Below are 18094 nucleotides of genomic sequence, written 5' to 3'. Positions count from 1 at the left end.
CAGTACAGGTTTTTGAAAAAAAAAATGTATTATTGGTTCAAAGTACCAGTAAACAGTACAATCGGTACATAACTAACTCATGTCACAGACTCGCGGGCAAGAATAACTCGTAGTAGTGAATCAATAGTACTAAGTCCTACAAAGAAATACATTTTGATCAATTTTTGGTCAGGGAGTAAACATCATTTTTATTCTCTAGGGAGTAAAAATCAGCTGTTGTAAACAGTTGTAAATTACGATTGTGGCAATCGTATCGATATAAATTATTTATCGATCGATTTATTAGGTAAGGGTTTAGCCCATTGTTATCGATTGCTCGACCTATCGATGGTACAATGAACTGTAACACAATCGTAATAGACGAAATGATTGAATCACTTACTAAACAGCTGCTTATTTGCATTGACAGAATTCAAAACAAGCTGGAATTTGTTTTGAAAAGTTATCTTTACATAACAATTATTATGTTTTCTAGCTTTGTTTGTTAATTAATTATGAAATATAACAAAAAAATATAGTTCACCGCACGGTCAAAAAGAGTCACTTTAGGCCCTAGCGATGAAATATGCTATTAGTTACAACTATCTATAAGAGAAAATAAATTTGGTCCATCCAACTCCAAGCTAACATCTACATATTAATATGCAAGCTTGTTTCTTGAAAACCTTTTTTCTCAGCTCGTGTGCATCGCAGGGTAAATCTACGCATACTGTTGAAAAGATATTTTTCCGTAGATGTGAAAAATCCCTTTATTAATTAAAATGTGCTAAAAAAAACACAAACAATTTAATTTTAATTTTAATAAATTAATATGGACCTTTTGGGTTGCCATGCTTGTTACGAAATAACGCAAAATATATTCAAAATCAAAACAAATGGAAAAAATTCCAATCACCTGTTTTATTTACAGCGTGGGTCAATATAGAAAAGTCTGTAAATTACATATTTTTGGTCGAGATTTCGACCACTGGACAACCTATAGTTTATTTAAAACCTTTACATTAAAAAAGTTATAAATTTATTACATTAATTTATTACCGCAGCCTATGTTGGGTAATTTATTGCCGAGAGATATATAGTTTGTATTTTACTTTTAAGTCTAATTTATTTAAAGGTTTAGCTTTTAAACCCTCCCCATAAATGAAACAAGCAAATCAAGTATACTGTGAAGTTACAAATAGTTAAACAATAAAATTGGTCAGTTTTTTAAAATGTTCGCCAGTTCCACATTTCACATTTAAACAATCAAAACTACTTGAACTCGATAGTATGCGACCGTTATTGCCAAGTGTTCTACGAAATAGACCCCCCAACGGACGACATTCATTATTTCCCTGTTCTGCAAATTCATTGAATAGAATACTGAACCTCTCAGAGAATTCGAGATAGTTTTGCCTTAGACCTTCCACGAAACACAGGTCCACTGAACTATACCCCGATCCGTTATGTACACATATTTAAAAAAAATACATTGGGCCATTTTCACCAATTTAGTGAATATAAAAAAAAGAGTTTAATCCCGTGGCGGATCCAGCCAAGGATTCCTTGGCCAGAAAATCTTTAACCATCGGGTAATATCATATAACATATTTCGCTTTAATTTTACAAAGCCTTGTAAACCGATTTGAACCCCTTAAAAAAATACTGAATTTTCGTTGAAAATATATGTCAAAATATTCAATCTTGACCGCGAAATATTCAAATTATGATTTTAAAGTCAATCCCGTTACTGTAGCTAAGCTCTCTGTGAACTGAAACAGGGGAACGATTCGTTCTAAAAGAGTCGTTTCAGAGCCTAGTTCAGCTAATCTCTCCCTCCCCCCCGGTCGAACCCCTATTTGGCCCTAACTTTCCGTGTCCCTAACTTTCCTTGTCCCCATCTTTCCTAAACTCGAAATTGGAATTAGTGGACATGCTTTTTTTGCAGAAATGCTCTGTGGGTTGGATTGTTTTGTTTCAGTCCCACAAGCGTGAGCGAGCATTTGCTAAAAGCATAAAATTGCCAAAAGTGTTTAAGACGGCATTTTGTTGAGGCTAAACAAGATAATTCTTAAAAAAAACTTGCAATGATAAAATTCCGACGAGGAGTGGTGTTCAAGCAATTAACATAGGCCTTTAGGCATGATATAGTTTTTAATAAAGGTTTGTAGGAAAGAAACTGTGACCAGAACAGGGGGCGGAAAAATTATTTGGGCCTAGGGGCGCCAAAATGCTAAATCCGGCCCTGACTGTATCTGCATTCCTAAATTTCTATGGGAAGGGAGAAAAACAGGTCCGCGACGTAGGAAGTGGTGAAGGAAGGGGGATTGCCCAACTCCGCGCAGTGGTCAAATTTAATCCAAGGAAGTAGTAAAGGCGAGCGAGCTGTTCGGGGTGTGGGATCTGTTTGTGACCATTAGATTAAGGTATTTGCAAACCTATGATGCTATGGGAAGGGAGGGAAACAGGTCCGTGACGTAGGAAGTGGTGAAGGAAGTAGTAAAGGCAAGCAGTCCGGACTGTGGGAACTGTTTGTGACGATTAGATTAAGGTATCTGCAATCCTAAAATGTTATGGGAAGGGAGGGAAACAGGTCCGCGACGTAGGAAGTGGTGAAGGAAGTAGTCAAGGCGAGCTGTCCGGAGTGTGGAAAATGTTTGTGATGATTAGATTAAGGTATCTGCAATCCTAAAATGCTATGGAAAGGGAGGGAAACAGGTCCGCGATGTAGGAAGTGGTAAGGGAAGTAGTAAAGGCGAGTTTTTCGGAGTGTGGGATCTGTTTATGACTATTAGATTAAGGTATCTGCAGTCTTAAAATGCAATGGGAAGGGAGGGAAACAGGTCCGTGACGTAAAAAGTGGTGAAGGAAGTAGTCAAGGCGAGCAGTCCGGACTGTGGGATCTGTTTATGACTATTAGATTAAGGTATCTGCAGTCTTAAAATGCAATGGGAAGGGAGGGAAACAGGTCCGTGACGTAAAAAGTGGTGAAGGAAGTAGTCAAGGCAAGCAGTCCGGACTGTGGGAACTGTTTGTGACGATTAGATAAAGGTATCTGCAATCCTTAAATGCTATGGGACTGAGGGAAACGGGTTTGCGACGTAGGAAGTGGTGAAGGAAGTAGTCAAGGCGAGCTGTCCGGAGTGTGGGAACTGTTTGTTACGATTAGATAAAGGTATCTGCAATCCTTAAATGCTATGGGAGGGAGGGAAACGGGTTTGCGACGTAGGAAGTGGTGAAGGAAGTAGTCAAGGCGAGCTGTCCAGAGTGTGGAAACTGTTTATGACTATTAGATTAAGGTATCTGCAATCTTAAAATGCAATGGGAAGGGAGGGAAACAGGTCCGCGATGTAGGAAGTGGTAAGGGAAGTAATAAAGGCGAGTTTTTCGGAGTGTGGGATCTGTTTATGACTATTAGATTAAGGTATCTGCAGTCTTAAAATGCAATGGGAAGGGAGGGAAACAGGTCCGTGACGTAAAAAGTGGTGAAGGAAGTAGTCAAGGCGAGCAGTCCGGACTGTGGGAACTGTTTGTGACGATTAGATAAAGGTATCTGCAATCCTTAAATGCTATGGGAGGGAGGGAAACGGGTTTGCGACGTAGGAAGTGGTGAAGGAAGTAGTCAAGGCGAGCTGTCCGGAGTGTGGAAACTGTTTATGACTATTAGATTAAGGTATCTGCAATCTTAAAATGCAATGGGAAGGGAGGGAAACAGGTCCGCGATGTAGGAAGTGGTAAGGGAAGTAATAAAGGCGAGTTTTTCGGAGTGTGGGATCTGTTTATGACTATTAGATTAAGGTATCTGCAATCTTAAAATGCAATGGGAAGGGAGGGAAACAGGTCCGTGACGTAAAAAGTGGTGAAGGAAGTAGTCAAGGCGAGCAGTCCGGACTGTGGGAACTGTTTGTGACGATTAGATAAAGGTATCTGCAATCCTTAAATGCTATGGGAGGGAGGGAAACGGGGTTGCGACGTAGGAAGTGGTGAAGGAAGTAGTAAAGGCAAGCAGTCCGGACTGTGGGAACTGTTTGTGACGATTAGATTAAGGTATCTGCAATCCTAAAATGTTATGGGAAGGGAGGGAAACAGGTCCGCGACGTAGGAAGTGGTGAAGGAAATAGTCAAGGCGAGCTGTCCGGAGTGTGGAAAATGTTTGTGACGATTAGATTAAGGTATCTGCAATCCTAAAATGCTATGGAAAGGGAGGGAAACAGGTCCGCGATGTAGGAAGTGGTAAGGGAAGTAGTAAAGGCGAGTTTTTCGGAGTGTGGGATCTGTTTATGACTATTAGATTAAGGTATCTGCAGTCTTAAAATGCAATGGGAAGGGAGGGAAACAGGTCCGTGACGTAAAAAGTGGTGAAGGAAGTAGTCAAGGCGAGCAGTCCGGACTGTGGGAACTGTTTGTGATGATTAGATAAAGGTATCTGCAATCCTTAAATGTTATGGGAGGGAGGGAAACGGGTTTGCGACGTAGGAAGTGGTGAAGGAAGTAGTCAAGGCGAGCTGTCCGGAGTGTGGAAACTGTTTATGACTATTAGATTAAGGTATCTGCAATCTTAAAATGCAATGGGAAGGGAGGGAAACAGGTCCGTGACGTAAAAATTGGTGAAGGAAGTAGTCAAGGCGAGCAGTCCAGACTGTGGGAACTGTTTGTGACGATTAGATGAAGGTATCTGCAATCCTTAAATGTTATGGGAGGGAGGGAAACGGGTTTGCGACGTAGGAAGTGGTGAAGGAAGTAGTCAAGGCGAGCTGTCCGGAGTGTGGAAACTGTTTATGACTATTAGATTAAGGTATCTGCAATCTTAAAATGCAATGGGAAGGGAGGGAAATAGCTCTGTGACGTAGGAAGTGGTGAAGGAAGTAGTCAAGGCGAGCAGTGTGGAGTTTAAAAACTGGAGACCGTTTGTAGCAGTTTTAATGTATCTGCAATGCTGAAATTCTATGAGAGGGATGGAAGCATGCCCACTACATAGGAAATGGTGAATGAAGTAGTAAAGGCTAGCCGTATGGAGTGTGGGAATGTTTGTGGCAATTCACTATGGAAAGTGATGAATACAGGTCCACGACGTAGGAAGTGGCTTAGGAAGTATTTAAGAATGGGCATAGTGTGAGATCCGTCTGTGGCAGTTAGATTAATGTATCTTCAATCCTAAAATGCCCAAAAAAATCCTAAAAGGGAAGGAAACAGGCCCCACGACGTAGAAAGTGGTGAAGGAAGTAAGGCTGGCAGTGCAGAGTGGGGAACCGTTTGGGCAGTTAGATAAATGTATCTGTAATACTTAAATGCTATGAGAAAGGAAGGAAACGTGTCTATGGCGTAGGAAATGGTGAAGGAAGTAGTAAGGCTAGCAGTGCAGAGTGTGGGAACTGTCTTTGGCAATTACATTAAAGTATCTGCAATCCTAAAATTCCATGGGTACAGGTCCACGAAGTAGGGGGTGGTGAAGGAAGTAGTAAAGGTGAGCAGTGTTTAGTGTGGGAATGGATTAATGTATCTGCAATGCTAAAATGCTACAGGAAGAGACTGTAGACTATTATGTTAAAATTATTACGAAGCACGAATCTATACATATTTTCGATACATGCAATCGTTTACAGTCGAAATTTACAACTGAGTTGACAACAGCTGATTTTTACTCCATAGAGGCTAAAAACGATTTTTACTCCCTTATTATTAAAAATGCTACTTAGATACCCGCAACGCATGCAATAAAAACGACTATTTTTACTGCAGAATGGCAAAAACAATATAATATGAACCCTTGATGACTCCGCTCAATTTTGTGGATGCCTCTGCGAACGCCACCTAGTTTAATGTACAGCAATACAATAAGTAGCGTCACAGTTCCTTAATCTAACTCAGTACATTGCATTGAATTGTTCAGTTATGAAATTGACAGTTATCTACATACATCAGCATTCAGCATTCACATCAGTTTTCTTTGATTTTCTTTAATCAAATGGGATATAAAACGTATAACTCAGCCCAGGGCCGTACCCAGCTTTGGCAGCCCTCGGTAAAGGTAAAGACACCTGGCTCAGCCAATTACTCTACTGTAATAGGACTGTGGTTAAAAGTTTAGAAGAAGAACTTTTAAGAATCTACCTATTGATAGAAAATTGTTTTCAGAGACAATGGCCTGCAACCACTGATTGTTCATCTACCCAAACAATTGAAAAAAGCAAAAACAGTTGCAGCCATAGTTAAATCAAACTCAAAAATTAACTCACTGTCAGATTTGAGAGGGAAAAAAGCTTGCTTCTCCTCAGTGGATGGTATAGGTAAGAAATTGTATTATCTTCCCTATACGTCTTCTTTATTTGTTTACATGAACCACCAGCCTATAGGCCATTATAATGTAAAAGTAAAAAAATCTGTATTTCACCCCCCCAATGATTTTAATTGTTAATAACTGGGAAACAAAATTGAATTGATACCTATATTACTCTCTTTTGGCTTACTTTGGCTCTTTTTATATTACCCTACCTGCTAATTGAAAGGAACTCAAGTGATCATATTGATTGTTATTGAAGCCTCCAACTTCCCTCTATTATATTCTGCCATTATATTCTGCAGAGACTCTAGTCTTGCCAGAACGGACGTACTTGCTTGTCTCATGTTAAGTAGGATACAGTAGATAAACAGCTGTGCTGGTAGCCCGTAGCTCCGGTGAGGTGAACATCAGCTTATAGTACATTTAAATCTTTCCACACGCTATCAAAGATTACTAGTGCACCTGTTGCTCAAATTCGAGCAATTGCTAAGTATTACATGCGTTATCTCAAAACTAATAATAAAAGTCATAATTTCCGATGACTTAAAAAAGTCCACTCAAAGATAATGTTATCGATCACTCCACTCTAGTTATCGAAACTGAAAACGAACTTACTCTGAAAACAAATGCTCACTCCACTCCAGTTATTGAAACTAAAAACTAACTCACTCTGAAAACGAACGCTCTTTTTGTGTATTATGAACAGCTGCAATGAATACAAATTATTCGTCTGTTTAAGTAAACAAAATCTTTCCTTCATAAGAAATACATTGGGATTTTGATGACATATGGGGCAAAGCCCGAAGACTTTTATTGCAGGAAATGTTGAAAGGGCGGTCTACACAACAAATACTTAATTATGACACCAGGTTTGTAAAAATCCGACCATTATTAACGGAGGAGTAGTGTTTCGTAGAAATCGCATTCACGTATTATATATGAGGATTATATGTTTTCAATATTTGAAACAAATTATTATCTTTTCAGTAATTTATGGACCAATTTCAGAACTATTCAATTGAAATGTTTACATTTTCTGAAGTTATTAACTTAAATTCTAAGCTATTAAATTTGTTATTAATTCTTTAAATGGTTTCAAATTTGTAGGATGGACTTCATTTGCAATGTACCTACGAAACACTGAAGAGTGCCCCTATACCAAGGCAATGTCCAAGTTTTTCTCTGATATATGCATCTCCAAGCCTAGCTCTTCTGTGGCGCCTTACTCCAACATCAAAGTTTGCTCGGAATGTAAGTGTTAATTTATTTTTAAATATTACAAAATATTATTTTTTAAATTGATTGGTGAATTTGTCAAGAAACACATACATTAATTCAAACGTGATGTCTCAACAATTTTTTTTACATTTATTTTCATGAAGGTACAAAAAATACGTCTGCGATGGTAAGTTTGGTGATCGATTTCGATTGGACACTTCAATCGTCATCAGACCTCAATATCTTTTATATGTATTTACTGTCTTGTTAATCAACACAAGTGTGTAAATCTATTATTACAAGTGTTATTATACATATTTTTGTACTTTGAGGTAGGTAATTTAATAACACCTACGATGCTGATTAAGAAGTTATTTAATTATTTTCTGTTAACTGGTGAGTGCCAATCCAAATTCGCTTTATTTCATCCTAAGTGTAGAATAATACACTCCCAACACCAGGTTTCTACATAAAGTCACAACTAACTGGTAACAATTAATCCTTGACAAAAAAGAGATATGCCATATACTAGTTCTTAGTCAATTATCCATAATTCATTGAGATGGTCTTATGAGTCAAAGGTATAAGAAGATTCAGATTGTCTCTTACTTAGCACTTATGTTTGTTGACATTATTTCAAAGTCTGATACATCAGCCACCAATAGCAACACCACCAAACTTCAATTCATAACTGACTATGCAAGTACCTATAACTGAACAAAAATGGCTGAAAGCTATACTTGACATGTGCGCTAGCTGAGTGGCCAGGAGCATTTGTCTCTCTAGCCAGACTAGCACCATATAGACTAGAGGTTTAAATTCCGTCTTGGTCAGGTCTCATGTGCAAACTCATGAGGAGGACTGTGGAAGAGCTTGGAGAGGAAGAGCCCAAAAGTTAAAACTGTTTGTTTAAGGTTTATTGTTGACTTTATTTACAGACATTGCTGACAGATGGTTTGATCAAGGAGAGTTTGGCAATTCACAATACGACAATGAAGCTTTGGCATTTCAGTGTCTTGCAGTTGGAGGAGGAGACGTGGCATTCATTTCTAAAGATTCTATCCCAAAATATCTAAGTAAGTAAAGCTTATCCCCAACAGCACAATGGGCTTGCTGGGAACTTGTTCCAAGTCCATTGGCCCAAGTTCCCAAGCCTGGTTTAGACTCAGGGACCAAAGTCTGTAGGCTTGGTTTTGACTTGTTTTAGAGACCGAAGTTGGCAGTTGTTCAACTTGTTATGGGTTTGGCTCCCCAAGTCCAACCCAAGTCCCAACCCCAAACCTACAGTGAACTCATGGGCACAAACCCACTCTAAGCTTGGAATGATGGATACAAAACGGGTCTGGTGGATTAAGCAGGCTCATTATGGACTTGTTCGGGACTTGGGAGACCCAAGCCCAATTTTAGTAGGCTCATATTGGACTTGGCTTAGACTCATATTGGAATTGGTTTTAGCACATTTTAGACTTGGGCAAACAAGCTCACACGGATAAATTAAACAGGCTCATTATGGACTTGGAGACCCAAGCCCGCTTTTAGTAGGCTCATATTGGACTTGGCCTAGACTCATATTGGAATTGGTTTTAGCACATTTTAGACTTGGGCAAACAGGCTCACACCTATAGACTCACTCAGAACTTGGTACGAAGTTTTATATACTTCAATTACTGTCATGATCAGAGATAATAATAATTATTATTATTATAATAGGATATAGTAATAGTAATATAATTTATACCTATTTAACATACAAGCTGTTTCACACCATTCATTTGCTAGCCCACATTTTTTCTTATAATTAATTTTTTACCAAGAAAGATTTATTATAAAATGAAGCCTATTTTATGAGTGATCTTGAAAAAATATTGGTTATATATGAGGTTTAGAAAGTAAGACATTCACATTTCAAGACAATTTATTAATATAATAAATACAATGCCCACTATCTTCCACTTCACCTTCAACTTCTTTTCTGAACCCATCAACTCCACCGCCTGCTTCAGAAGATCTATAAAAAATACAATTGCATTAGAATTATTTGGTTTATTAAAATTTATCATTTAAATCATTTTTCATTATTTTTATTTGTTATTATAATTATTTGATTATTTGGAATTTGTTGGTGTTGCAAACTCAGTGAAGCGCTGAGTATGTCAAAGGTTAAAACACAAAAGGTTTAGGCTATAAACAAAATTCTACGGGTTCTGGTTCTTGATGCAATGAAATTAATTGTTTGCTTAACTTAGCTTACTTATATCATCATAGACACATAGACTAACCAACACAAGTATATTTTTTATCAATGGAGTTTAAATCTTACCTTTACAGGAATCCCTTAATTCTTCTTTGCTTCGTCTTGGTATCAAAACCATAAACAAAACTCACAACTAGTAACGAAACGAGTAACTCACAACACCAGAACTAGATAAGTGAGAACTGACAACTGAGAGTGAGGAAGTCTAAATCCAACAAAAATGGTGATTCAGCACAAAGAAACAGGTTTTAGGAGCGTTCTGGGTAGGGGTGGAGGGAAAATTCTTTTGTCATATGGCACTGCTCACTTTAGACTCACATGAACAAGCTTGTCGTGGGTCTGGTTAGGTGTTTAAATTGTGGACTTGGCCGACCAGGTTATATGAGGCGGTCCATTCCAAAACTCGCCTACTCCCAAACTCAAAATTTTTCAGGAAACGCGAAAAACGTATAACTAACATATGCCTTTAGACTTTTTGATGAAAAATATTTAAAAAAAAAGAAAAAAATCATACAAGTTTATTGAATACTGTAAATACCAAATATATTTATTACAAATTTAGTTATTTGCGTTTAAAAAATGCACAAGGCGAGTTTTGGAACGACACTTTGGATTAGGCAAGTTTTGCTCCAACATACATTGGATTAGACCAGTTTTGCCATAACAAAAATTGGATTTGAATAATATTCTTCTGTTTACAGTGAACATGGTGGGTATAATAAATGAAAACCTTTGAAATTAATATTAAAGTGAATGATTTATTATTACAAGTTTTTTATATGAAAACAAAATATACAGAAAATTTTGATTGAAAACACATTTGAAAATCTTTTAAAAAACTTTAAAAATCCTTAAATTGAAAAAAGCATTTAATTCAAATCTTTAATTATTAAAAAAACAAAAACCTTTAAAACTACTTTGTAAAAAACTTTGTCACTAGTCAGTGTCTCATTGTCTTTAGTTTCAAACAATTAAATCGACGCCTTCTTCCCCCTGGCAACAGGCATATTCTTCATCCTCGTCGATACTGGCACCAGTAGCTGCTACACCATGACCATATGTATTAAGAACATTCTTCAGATAGGTTGTTGATGGATTATCAAACCAATTTTCACCAAAGTGACTGATGAGTAGTTGTTTGACATCACTGATTTTGCTTGGCTTAACTACAACACCCCGTGGAACCTCACCGATGACTGCATCTTTCAATCTTTTATTTTTCTTCATAACTGATCCTGGATTGTTCATGTCAGACTGGTATGACACCTCACCTCTTATTAGAACATTAGTCAATGATTTTGTTCGTGACAGTATGAACCGTTTGCAAAAGGAAAACTGGAAGTGCCATTGCCCTGGTTTTTTAAAAAGTTCTGTGGCACTTGTTTTCCAATCGTACACTTTACAATCTTCCCCTAGTTTTGATACTGTCCCATATTTGTTGAAGACATCTGTGTATGTATTAGGTTCATAGATAACGGGCATTTTTTTGAGGTCTTTTTCGATTAAACCAAAAACCCGGTCGGATGGCAGGAACGAATGCCCCCTAACTGGAAAAACAATTTCTATTCTCTTCACATTCGCTGGAGCACTATTTAGCAGATAGTGAGCACACATAAATATCATGTTAGAGTTCCTGTTCTGGCCACCACAACCGTCAGCACAAAGCCTAATTACAGAGATATTAGACAGGTCAGTTTTCACTAAACAATCATGGACTGCAGAAGCTATTTCATTGGATGACTTACTATAGTCATTTTCATTCCAAGTATAAATGTATACGTTGTCTTTGGTTAACTTTTCGTTGGATGAACCTTTTACTATTGTAAAATTGTAGGTATATAGTTGCCTACTATAGTAGGCTATTTGGTCTGGCACTTTAGGAACTACTAAATTTTTTTGGCAGTCAAAACTAAATGTTTGCAAACCGTCTGCATTTTCCTTAAGCTTAGTATAGAAAGCATTTGCACGTAATTTATGGACACGTAAACTTATCATTGTCTTTGATTTTGCACCAGGATCCTGTAAGGTTTTCAACTGTTCTTTGTATGATAAGCAAGTTGAACAGGCGTCCGTCACTGGACTTCCAAAACCAATATTATATTCCACACAAAACAGTGTCCGAAAAAAAGTTTTTCTTACTTTTAGTTCAACTGGTGCCTGATTGTTGTACATCCTCCAAATTTTAGATATATTTAAATCTCCAGGCAAATACTGGCGAGCTTGTGACTTTCCCCTACAGTAATGTGTTTCAGAGCAGTTTTTTAAACCTTCAATAAAATTTCTGACTGATGTTTTTTTGGCTAAGAACCTTTTTGACGTTTTATCACCACCACGTTTCTCAAGAGGCATTTCACCTGTACGTAAATGATTGCGAGCAATCCTCTGCACTCTATCTTTTGAAATTCGCAAGATATTCAGAAAAGTTTTTTGGCAGACTTGAAGTTTAAAATCACCAGCATTCTTAACTTTTACATAGTAGTTAACAGAAATACCTTTCTTACTGCTGTCCATCTTTTTAGACCTTCTTCTAGCTGGTTCACGTATTCCAATATATTTTAAAATAAACGCGTCTTGGGTTGCCTTGTCAGTAGTCTTGTAAAAGTTATCGTGAAACTCCTTGACGTCTACGATCCTTAGATTCTTACATCGAAATGTCTTGTTGCCTTTGTGGTCACACGATGGCATGTTTGGCAATCCCTTTGGCTTGTGCCTAAAACAAAACAAAGCTATGTAGTACGCCTATAATCAAGCCGATAAGTAAGCAGCTGATCAAATAACATTGCACTCAATTATTCTAAAAATATATTATTTTTTAAAGTAAAAAGTAGTAACAGTGTTAAAGTTTGGTTAGGAACATTAAACTAAAAGTAAACAAAACAGTGGCTTACCTTTGTCGTTTTAATTTGTTCTTTGCCCAGTTGTCAGGATCTGCCTTCCTCTTTCTACCTTTCCCTTTTTCTGCAGGCCTTATAGATATATCCATTTTCAACTAATTATCAACCTTTAATCAATTAATAACTTATTATTTAAAATAAAAAGCAAGGAACTACTGTCACTTTGACAGAGACAAGAAGATCACACACAATGGCTGCCGGCCAATCACGTGACCTCACAGCTGGGCTGTGATTGGTCGGTTGGATTAGACCAGTTTTGGAATGACATGTGCGCTGGAAAAGGCGAGTTTTGCTATGATACTCGATTTTCAATGCTTATTTTAACGGGAAAAGACAATTTTTGGCACGATATGCTTATTACAGTCAAATGAGGATTAACCCAAGGAATCCAGTGGTACCAATATCTCAATTTCGAAAAAACATGGAAAAGGCGAGTTTTGGAATGGACCGCCTCATATATGTAAATAAAACAAGTTTAGTTTTGGCGCATTCACACAAGTTCACTTAACCAAAGCTGTTTTAAATTTGTAGTGGGTTCCAAATTCCAAGTTTGTCATACCAATTCAGAAATATGTAAAAACCAAGTTTGGTCCAAGCTCACGTGCTGTCTGGGTATTAGATATCACTACAGCCAAGAGACACACTCCTCTTCTCTGGTTTTGTCTTCGTATATGGCTTTAATGTGGGTCCTTAGCATTCGCTTAGTGACAAGGAGCAAATGGAGTATAATCACACTGTGCCAGTATGAAAGGGTTGCTTCGTGATATGTAATATTTTATTTTGGAAGCTCTGAGGCAGTGGCGGTTCCAAGGGGGGGGGCTACAGGGGCTAAAGCCCCCCCCCTTGGACCCTGGAAAAATAAATTTAAATGTACATTTCGTCCTTAAAACAAATTCGTCCATAAAACAGACATCAATGTAGTTTTTATTAAACTTAATAAGCGATGGCAGGGGCAGTATTAAGTTCCACATAGATACACTTTGTGGACAATAGCACAACGAATAAAACAATATTGACGCTATGGACATTCACTGAATGCTATTAATGAATTCGATTCTATACATATTGTGACAGATCTATGAAATGGAGAAAAACGTAAGGTTAAAAACGTGCTTATACTTGCTTGCATGACATATAACAGTTGAAATGGAAGGTTTTAGGACAATTGGACACAGTTCTAGCCGTTATAAATGGCTTTATAAAGTCACCAAACGGCTTTTAGGAGATGGCTTCGTAGTCTACAGTAGGCCTATGTTTTGAAATTCATGAATGCAAGTTCGTTATAGTTTGTGCTCGTTTGTAATTGTCTACTTGCTCATGACTAACAAAAATAACAGGTGAAATGGGAGGTTTTTTGGACAGTTGGAACAGATATAGACGTTAATAATGGCTTTAGAAAATCAGTAAACAGCTTTTAGGAGGATACGGCCGTAGCCTACAATATGTTTTGAGATTTATGAATGCAATCGTCATAGTTATTTTTAAAAATGTCTACTTATTCATGACAAATAAATAAGGAAATGGGAGGTTTTGCGCACAGTTCTAGACGTTAAAACTGGCTGTAGAAAGTCATCAATCGGTTTTTAGGAGGATATAGCCGTAGTCTACAGTATGTTTTGAAATTCATTAATGCAATCGTATAGTTTAATTTTTAAAATGTCTATTTGCTCATGACAAACAACAGGTGAAATGAGAGTTTATGGACAATTGGGCACGGTTTTAGGTGTTAAAAATGGCTTTAGAAAGTCACCAAATGGCTTTGAATATTGCAAATTTTCCCGGGGGAGGACCCCCAGACCCCCCTGCTTTATTGTGGGGTGCTCCGCACCCCCCCAAACACCCCGGTAGACCCCCCCTTGACAAGGTCCTAGAACCGCCACTGCTCTGAGGTTATGTTTAAATGTATTGAATCTGTATTTCTTTCATTAAATGTTTAAAGGTAGGTAGTATTGTGATTAAAAGTACTGTTCTTGTATGCTCCCTTTATTCCTTACTTCTGTTTTGTCTTTTGCAATGTGAATAGGTAAAGTTTTTTACAAAAAAGTTGTGTTGACCAATAGCAAAAGATGCAATCCCTAAGCTAAGCAATGGCTGTAACCGAACAACTAGCTCAGTTGCTTTAAAAGCAGCTACGATTAATCTAACAGACGTCAAGTCGCTGAAATGTAAACACCACAAAAACAGGGGTTTATTGTTTCAATAGGTACATTTTTTATTTTGCTTTCTGACGTATTTTTTATTTTCTAGAAGATCTGAACAACAACCCTGATGCAGCAGGGCTGACAGTGGACAGTTTCAAAGCGTTATGTGAAGGAACTAAGCAAGATTGCTACCTCAGCTGGTCAAGCTATAGCCAGGTTTGTATTGAATTATCTTGAGTTTGGTAATGACTGAAATTATAATTTGTCATGTTGATGCAGTAGTTATCTGACTTTTCTGCATCCAGATAGACTTGAGCATGAGTGATGAAATTACAGTTCAGTATCAATCCATTCACCCTGATCAATTTTTGGGACTGGATCCATAGGCGGCTCTACTGGAATACCCCTCAGTGAGAAAAAATATGTGAAAAAATATAAGCACTAAAGACGTATTTTAGGCTATTTGGAAATTAACATAAAAGGAATTTCGGATTCAGTGAAAACAGTGAACATACTTGAAGGACCATGTAATCTGCTAATTTACAAATTCAATGTAAGAATTTCACCCTTACATTTTATAATAAGAAAGCATTTGATAAATTAAAATAAAAGCCTACCGTATATTATTCATTAAAACTTACTCCTATTATTTTTTTAAATGAATTTTTCTAACTTAACCAAAAAGAAATTGAGTCCTTATATCTGGGGGGGGGGCTAAGCCCAGCCAAGCCCCCCCCCCCTTTAGCAGCCACTGACTGGATCTCATCTGAATAAGTAAATGCCTGCATAGTTGGGTTTTCAAGAAACACTATAAACACTATAGAAAGACAGCAGCTCTTAGCAGATGACTCGACACCCACCGATCAATATGACACTTCAATATACTCGCTGCATGATGGACATAGTTGGTACATATTAAGATGTGATCCAGACAAATGGTGATCCGAATGATTGGAGTTCGGGAAGTTAGAGTTAGACTATATATCAAAAACAGTGGTTAGAAGGTTAATGAAAAATGAAATTGGGCAGTGAGCACCTATAAAGCACCAAAAACTAATAAAACCATTATTTAAATATCTAATGTCCAACACATTTTAATGTATTTTTTGTACTTTATGATGCAGGTTATGGTCAGTGACAAAACAACGCCAGCAAAAAGAGAAGACATCATGGCTCTGTTTACAGGCCTCAATAATTTATTTGGACATTACAACAGTCCTTCATCTCGGACTTTTAGCATGTTTGCACCCAGCAATACACTCTTTGATACAGTGGTAAGTATATATTGTTAAAATGTACATTACCGATACATATGAAACTAGTAATGTTGCGGTGTAACCAACGCTTTTTTAAATGTGAACAGTCTTGCATGATGAATCTGAGTGATGCACACCTTGAAACTTCATCAGACATTTAGTAAAGGCATCCGTTTTGGTCATAGAGGCTACAAATTCATTCTTGAAAACTGTATTAACTAAATATATACCTATTTAATAAACCTACGTTAAATCATTTATTTAGAAACTATAAAAAACATGTTATGTAGAATAAGCTGTAACACTTATTAAAGTAATAATTTTGTGGGCCTCTATTTAAAAAAAAACTTTAATTTTATCTGTTTTACTTGCAAGCTTAACAAATTTTGCTACAGCGTCCAAATTATTTAATCACAAACTTATAACTAGGCATCTTTATTGTATTGTATGTATTGTACATAGCGCAAAATGATGAATACAAATTCTTGATTCTTAGAATCAATAGCCACCAACCAACAAATTGTTATATACTTATATAGGAGCAAAAATGAAATTAACACAAGGTCCAAACCATATAGCACTCACAAATAAAAATTTTAGGTAAAATGTTGTATTTATCATATTTTAGAAAATGCCAAGTGGCGCTGGATTTTAAGTAGTTGATAAATTAACATAATTTGTAATTCATATTAGTGCATTAATTTGTTTTGCAATAGAAGATAATTTGAATCCTATTGTGATATTACAAGTTTGATCATATATAGGTCTAATTATTTAGGGGGACATTTCAAGTCTAGGGCTTCAATATAAAATAATATAAAACTACTATATTTAATTTATTTTTCAGGATTCATCTGAGATGGCAGAAGTAACTCAAGTACTGGAACAGTTTGATCATTTTATTAAAAAGTCTGAGCCTCGACCCAAAAACTATGAAAGATCCGTTCCTTTAATGACAACATGTTCACCTTCGAAAGCCAGTTTTATAGACAAAGAAAATTTAATTATCTACATTTCTGTTTTATCTACAATTGTTGCTTACATTTAAACAAACTGTATAAGTAATTGATCATAGAGTAAGAGACTGAGATTGAATTCCCAAATATTACAGATAAAGATATATTTTAAAGCTTATTTTTTTAGATAGTCCTGTTGTTTTTTTTCTTTAATCCTGATGGTCAGCTGATGAATACAATAAATTAAATCCAACCAACCCATCTGTAGACAGTCCTTTGTTCATAGTCATCCTACTCACAGAGAGTGCTACAGTGTTTTTTTTTTTTATATTTATGTTTTCAATTCAAATCAATGTTAAGTTATCTTTTCCTTATACTACAGAAAAAAAACAGTTTTTAACACATTTTTTGTGAGTATAAAGTAGTTTTTTTGGTCCCTAAGGATTAAAAGGCCTTTTTACTCCCATGGGAGTAAATACCCCCGCAAACCTGCCGAATAAGCAAATTTCCAGTTGCCTGAATTGATTTTCAATTAAATGTATTTAATTAACATTAGGTTTTATGCGTACATAGGTTTGCTGCTACAGAGAGGGTAAAAAGTGCGTTTTTTAGTAAAATATTAATAACTTAGTATAAAATAAATAAATTTACCAAGTTTGATCAAATATATCCATAAACAAGCAAACTACAACATTTGACAATATTCTCCATAAGAATAACACAGGAATTTAAAATTTACAATTTTTTGAACCGTACAAAAACACTTTGATATACTAAACTATTTTTTTTAAGCTCTTTAAAAAGGTCGAGAGAGAAATTGGGAAATTTTGTGTTCACAAGGTCAAATATTAGAAAAACCAATTTTTACCCCATAAACCCCCCCCCCCCCCCCCCGTAAAACACCGTTCCCATGGTCCGATTATGCTGGTTCGCGAACTCATTCAAGTTTATCCCGCCTTACACCTTCAAACCAAATGTCATCAAAATCGGACAAAAATTACTCAAGTTATCGTGTTCACGGATATATATATATATATATATATATATATTCTTGAGGAGATCTTGATAGAGTTTATGATGAATGAAACATTGCAAATTTTCGTTTAATACAAACGT

General features: G+C 36.5%; 1 protein-coding gene and 1 long non-coding RNA gene across 2 annotated transcripts in view; one reads left to right on the top strand and one right to left on the bottom strand.

Moving 5' to 3' along the window:
- LOC129003540 (transferrin-like) overlaps positions 1-17156 on the top strand; it is a 40273-nt gene extending 23117 nt beyond the window's left edge. Inside the window, exons 9-14 of the mRNA XM_054431835.1 lie at positions 6115-6266; positions 7367-7510; positions 8416-8553; positions 14873-14982; positions 15891-16040; positions 16870-17156. Of these exons, the coding sequence (XP_054287810.1) occupies positions 6115-6266; positions 7367-7510; positions 8416-8553; positions 14873-14982; positions 15891-16040; positions 16870-17070 (895 nt within the window). The 3' untranslated portion in view covers positions 17071-17156. The remainder of the gene's footprint in view (positions 1-6114; positions 6267-7366; positions 7511-8415; positions 8554-14872; positions 14983-15890; positions 16041-16869) is intronic.
- Positions 9375-9936, bottom strand: LOC129004179 (uncharacterized). The gene is made up of 2 exons (XR_008491680.1): positions 9798-9936; positions 9375-9485 (listed from the first exon to the last, which is right to left on the bottom strand). It is a non-coding gene; the product is annotated as an uncharacterized LOC129004179 (long non-coding RNA).
- Positions 17157-18094: the final 938 nt, after the last annotated feature.

Source organism: Macrosteles quadrilineatus, unplaced genomic scaffold, assembly GCF_028750875.1.
Source record: "Macrosteles quadrilineatus isolate MER2022 unplaced genomic scaffold, UCM_ALF_1.0 Scaffold_9__3_contigs__length_116548681, whole genome shotgun sequence".
NCBI lineage: Eukaryota > Metazoa > Arthropoda > Insecta > Hemiptera > Cicadellidae > Macrosteles > Macrosteles quadrilineatus.
The sequence above is the reverse complement of the archived record's forward strand: the minus strand, read 5'-3'. Positions and strand labels throughout refer to the sequence as shown.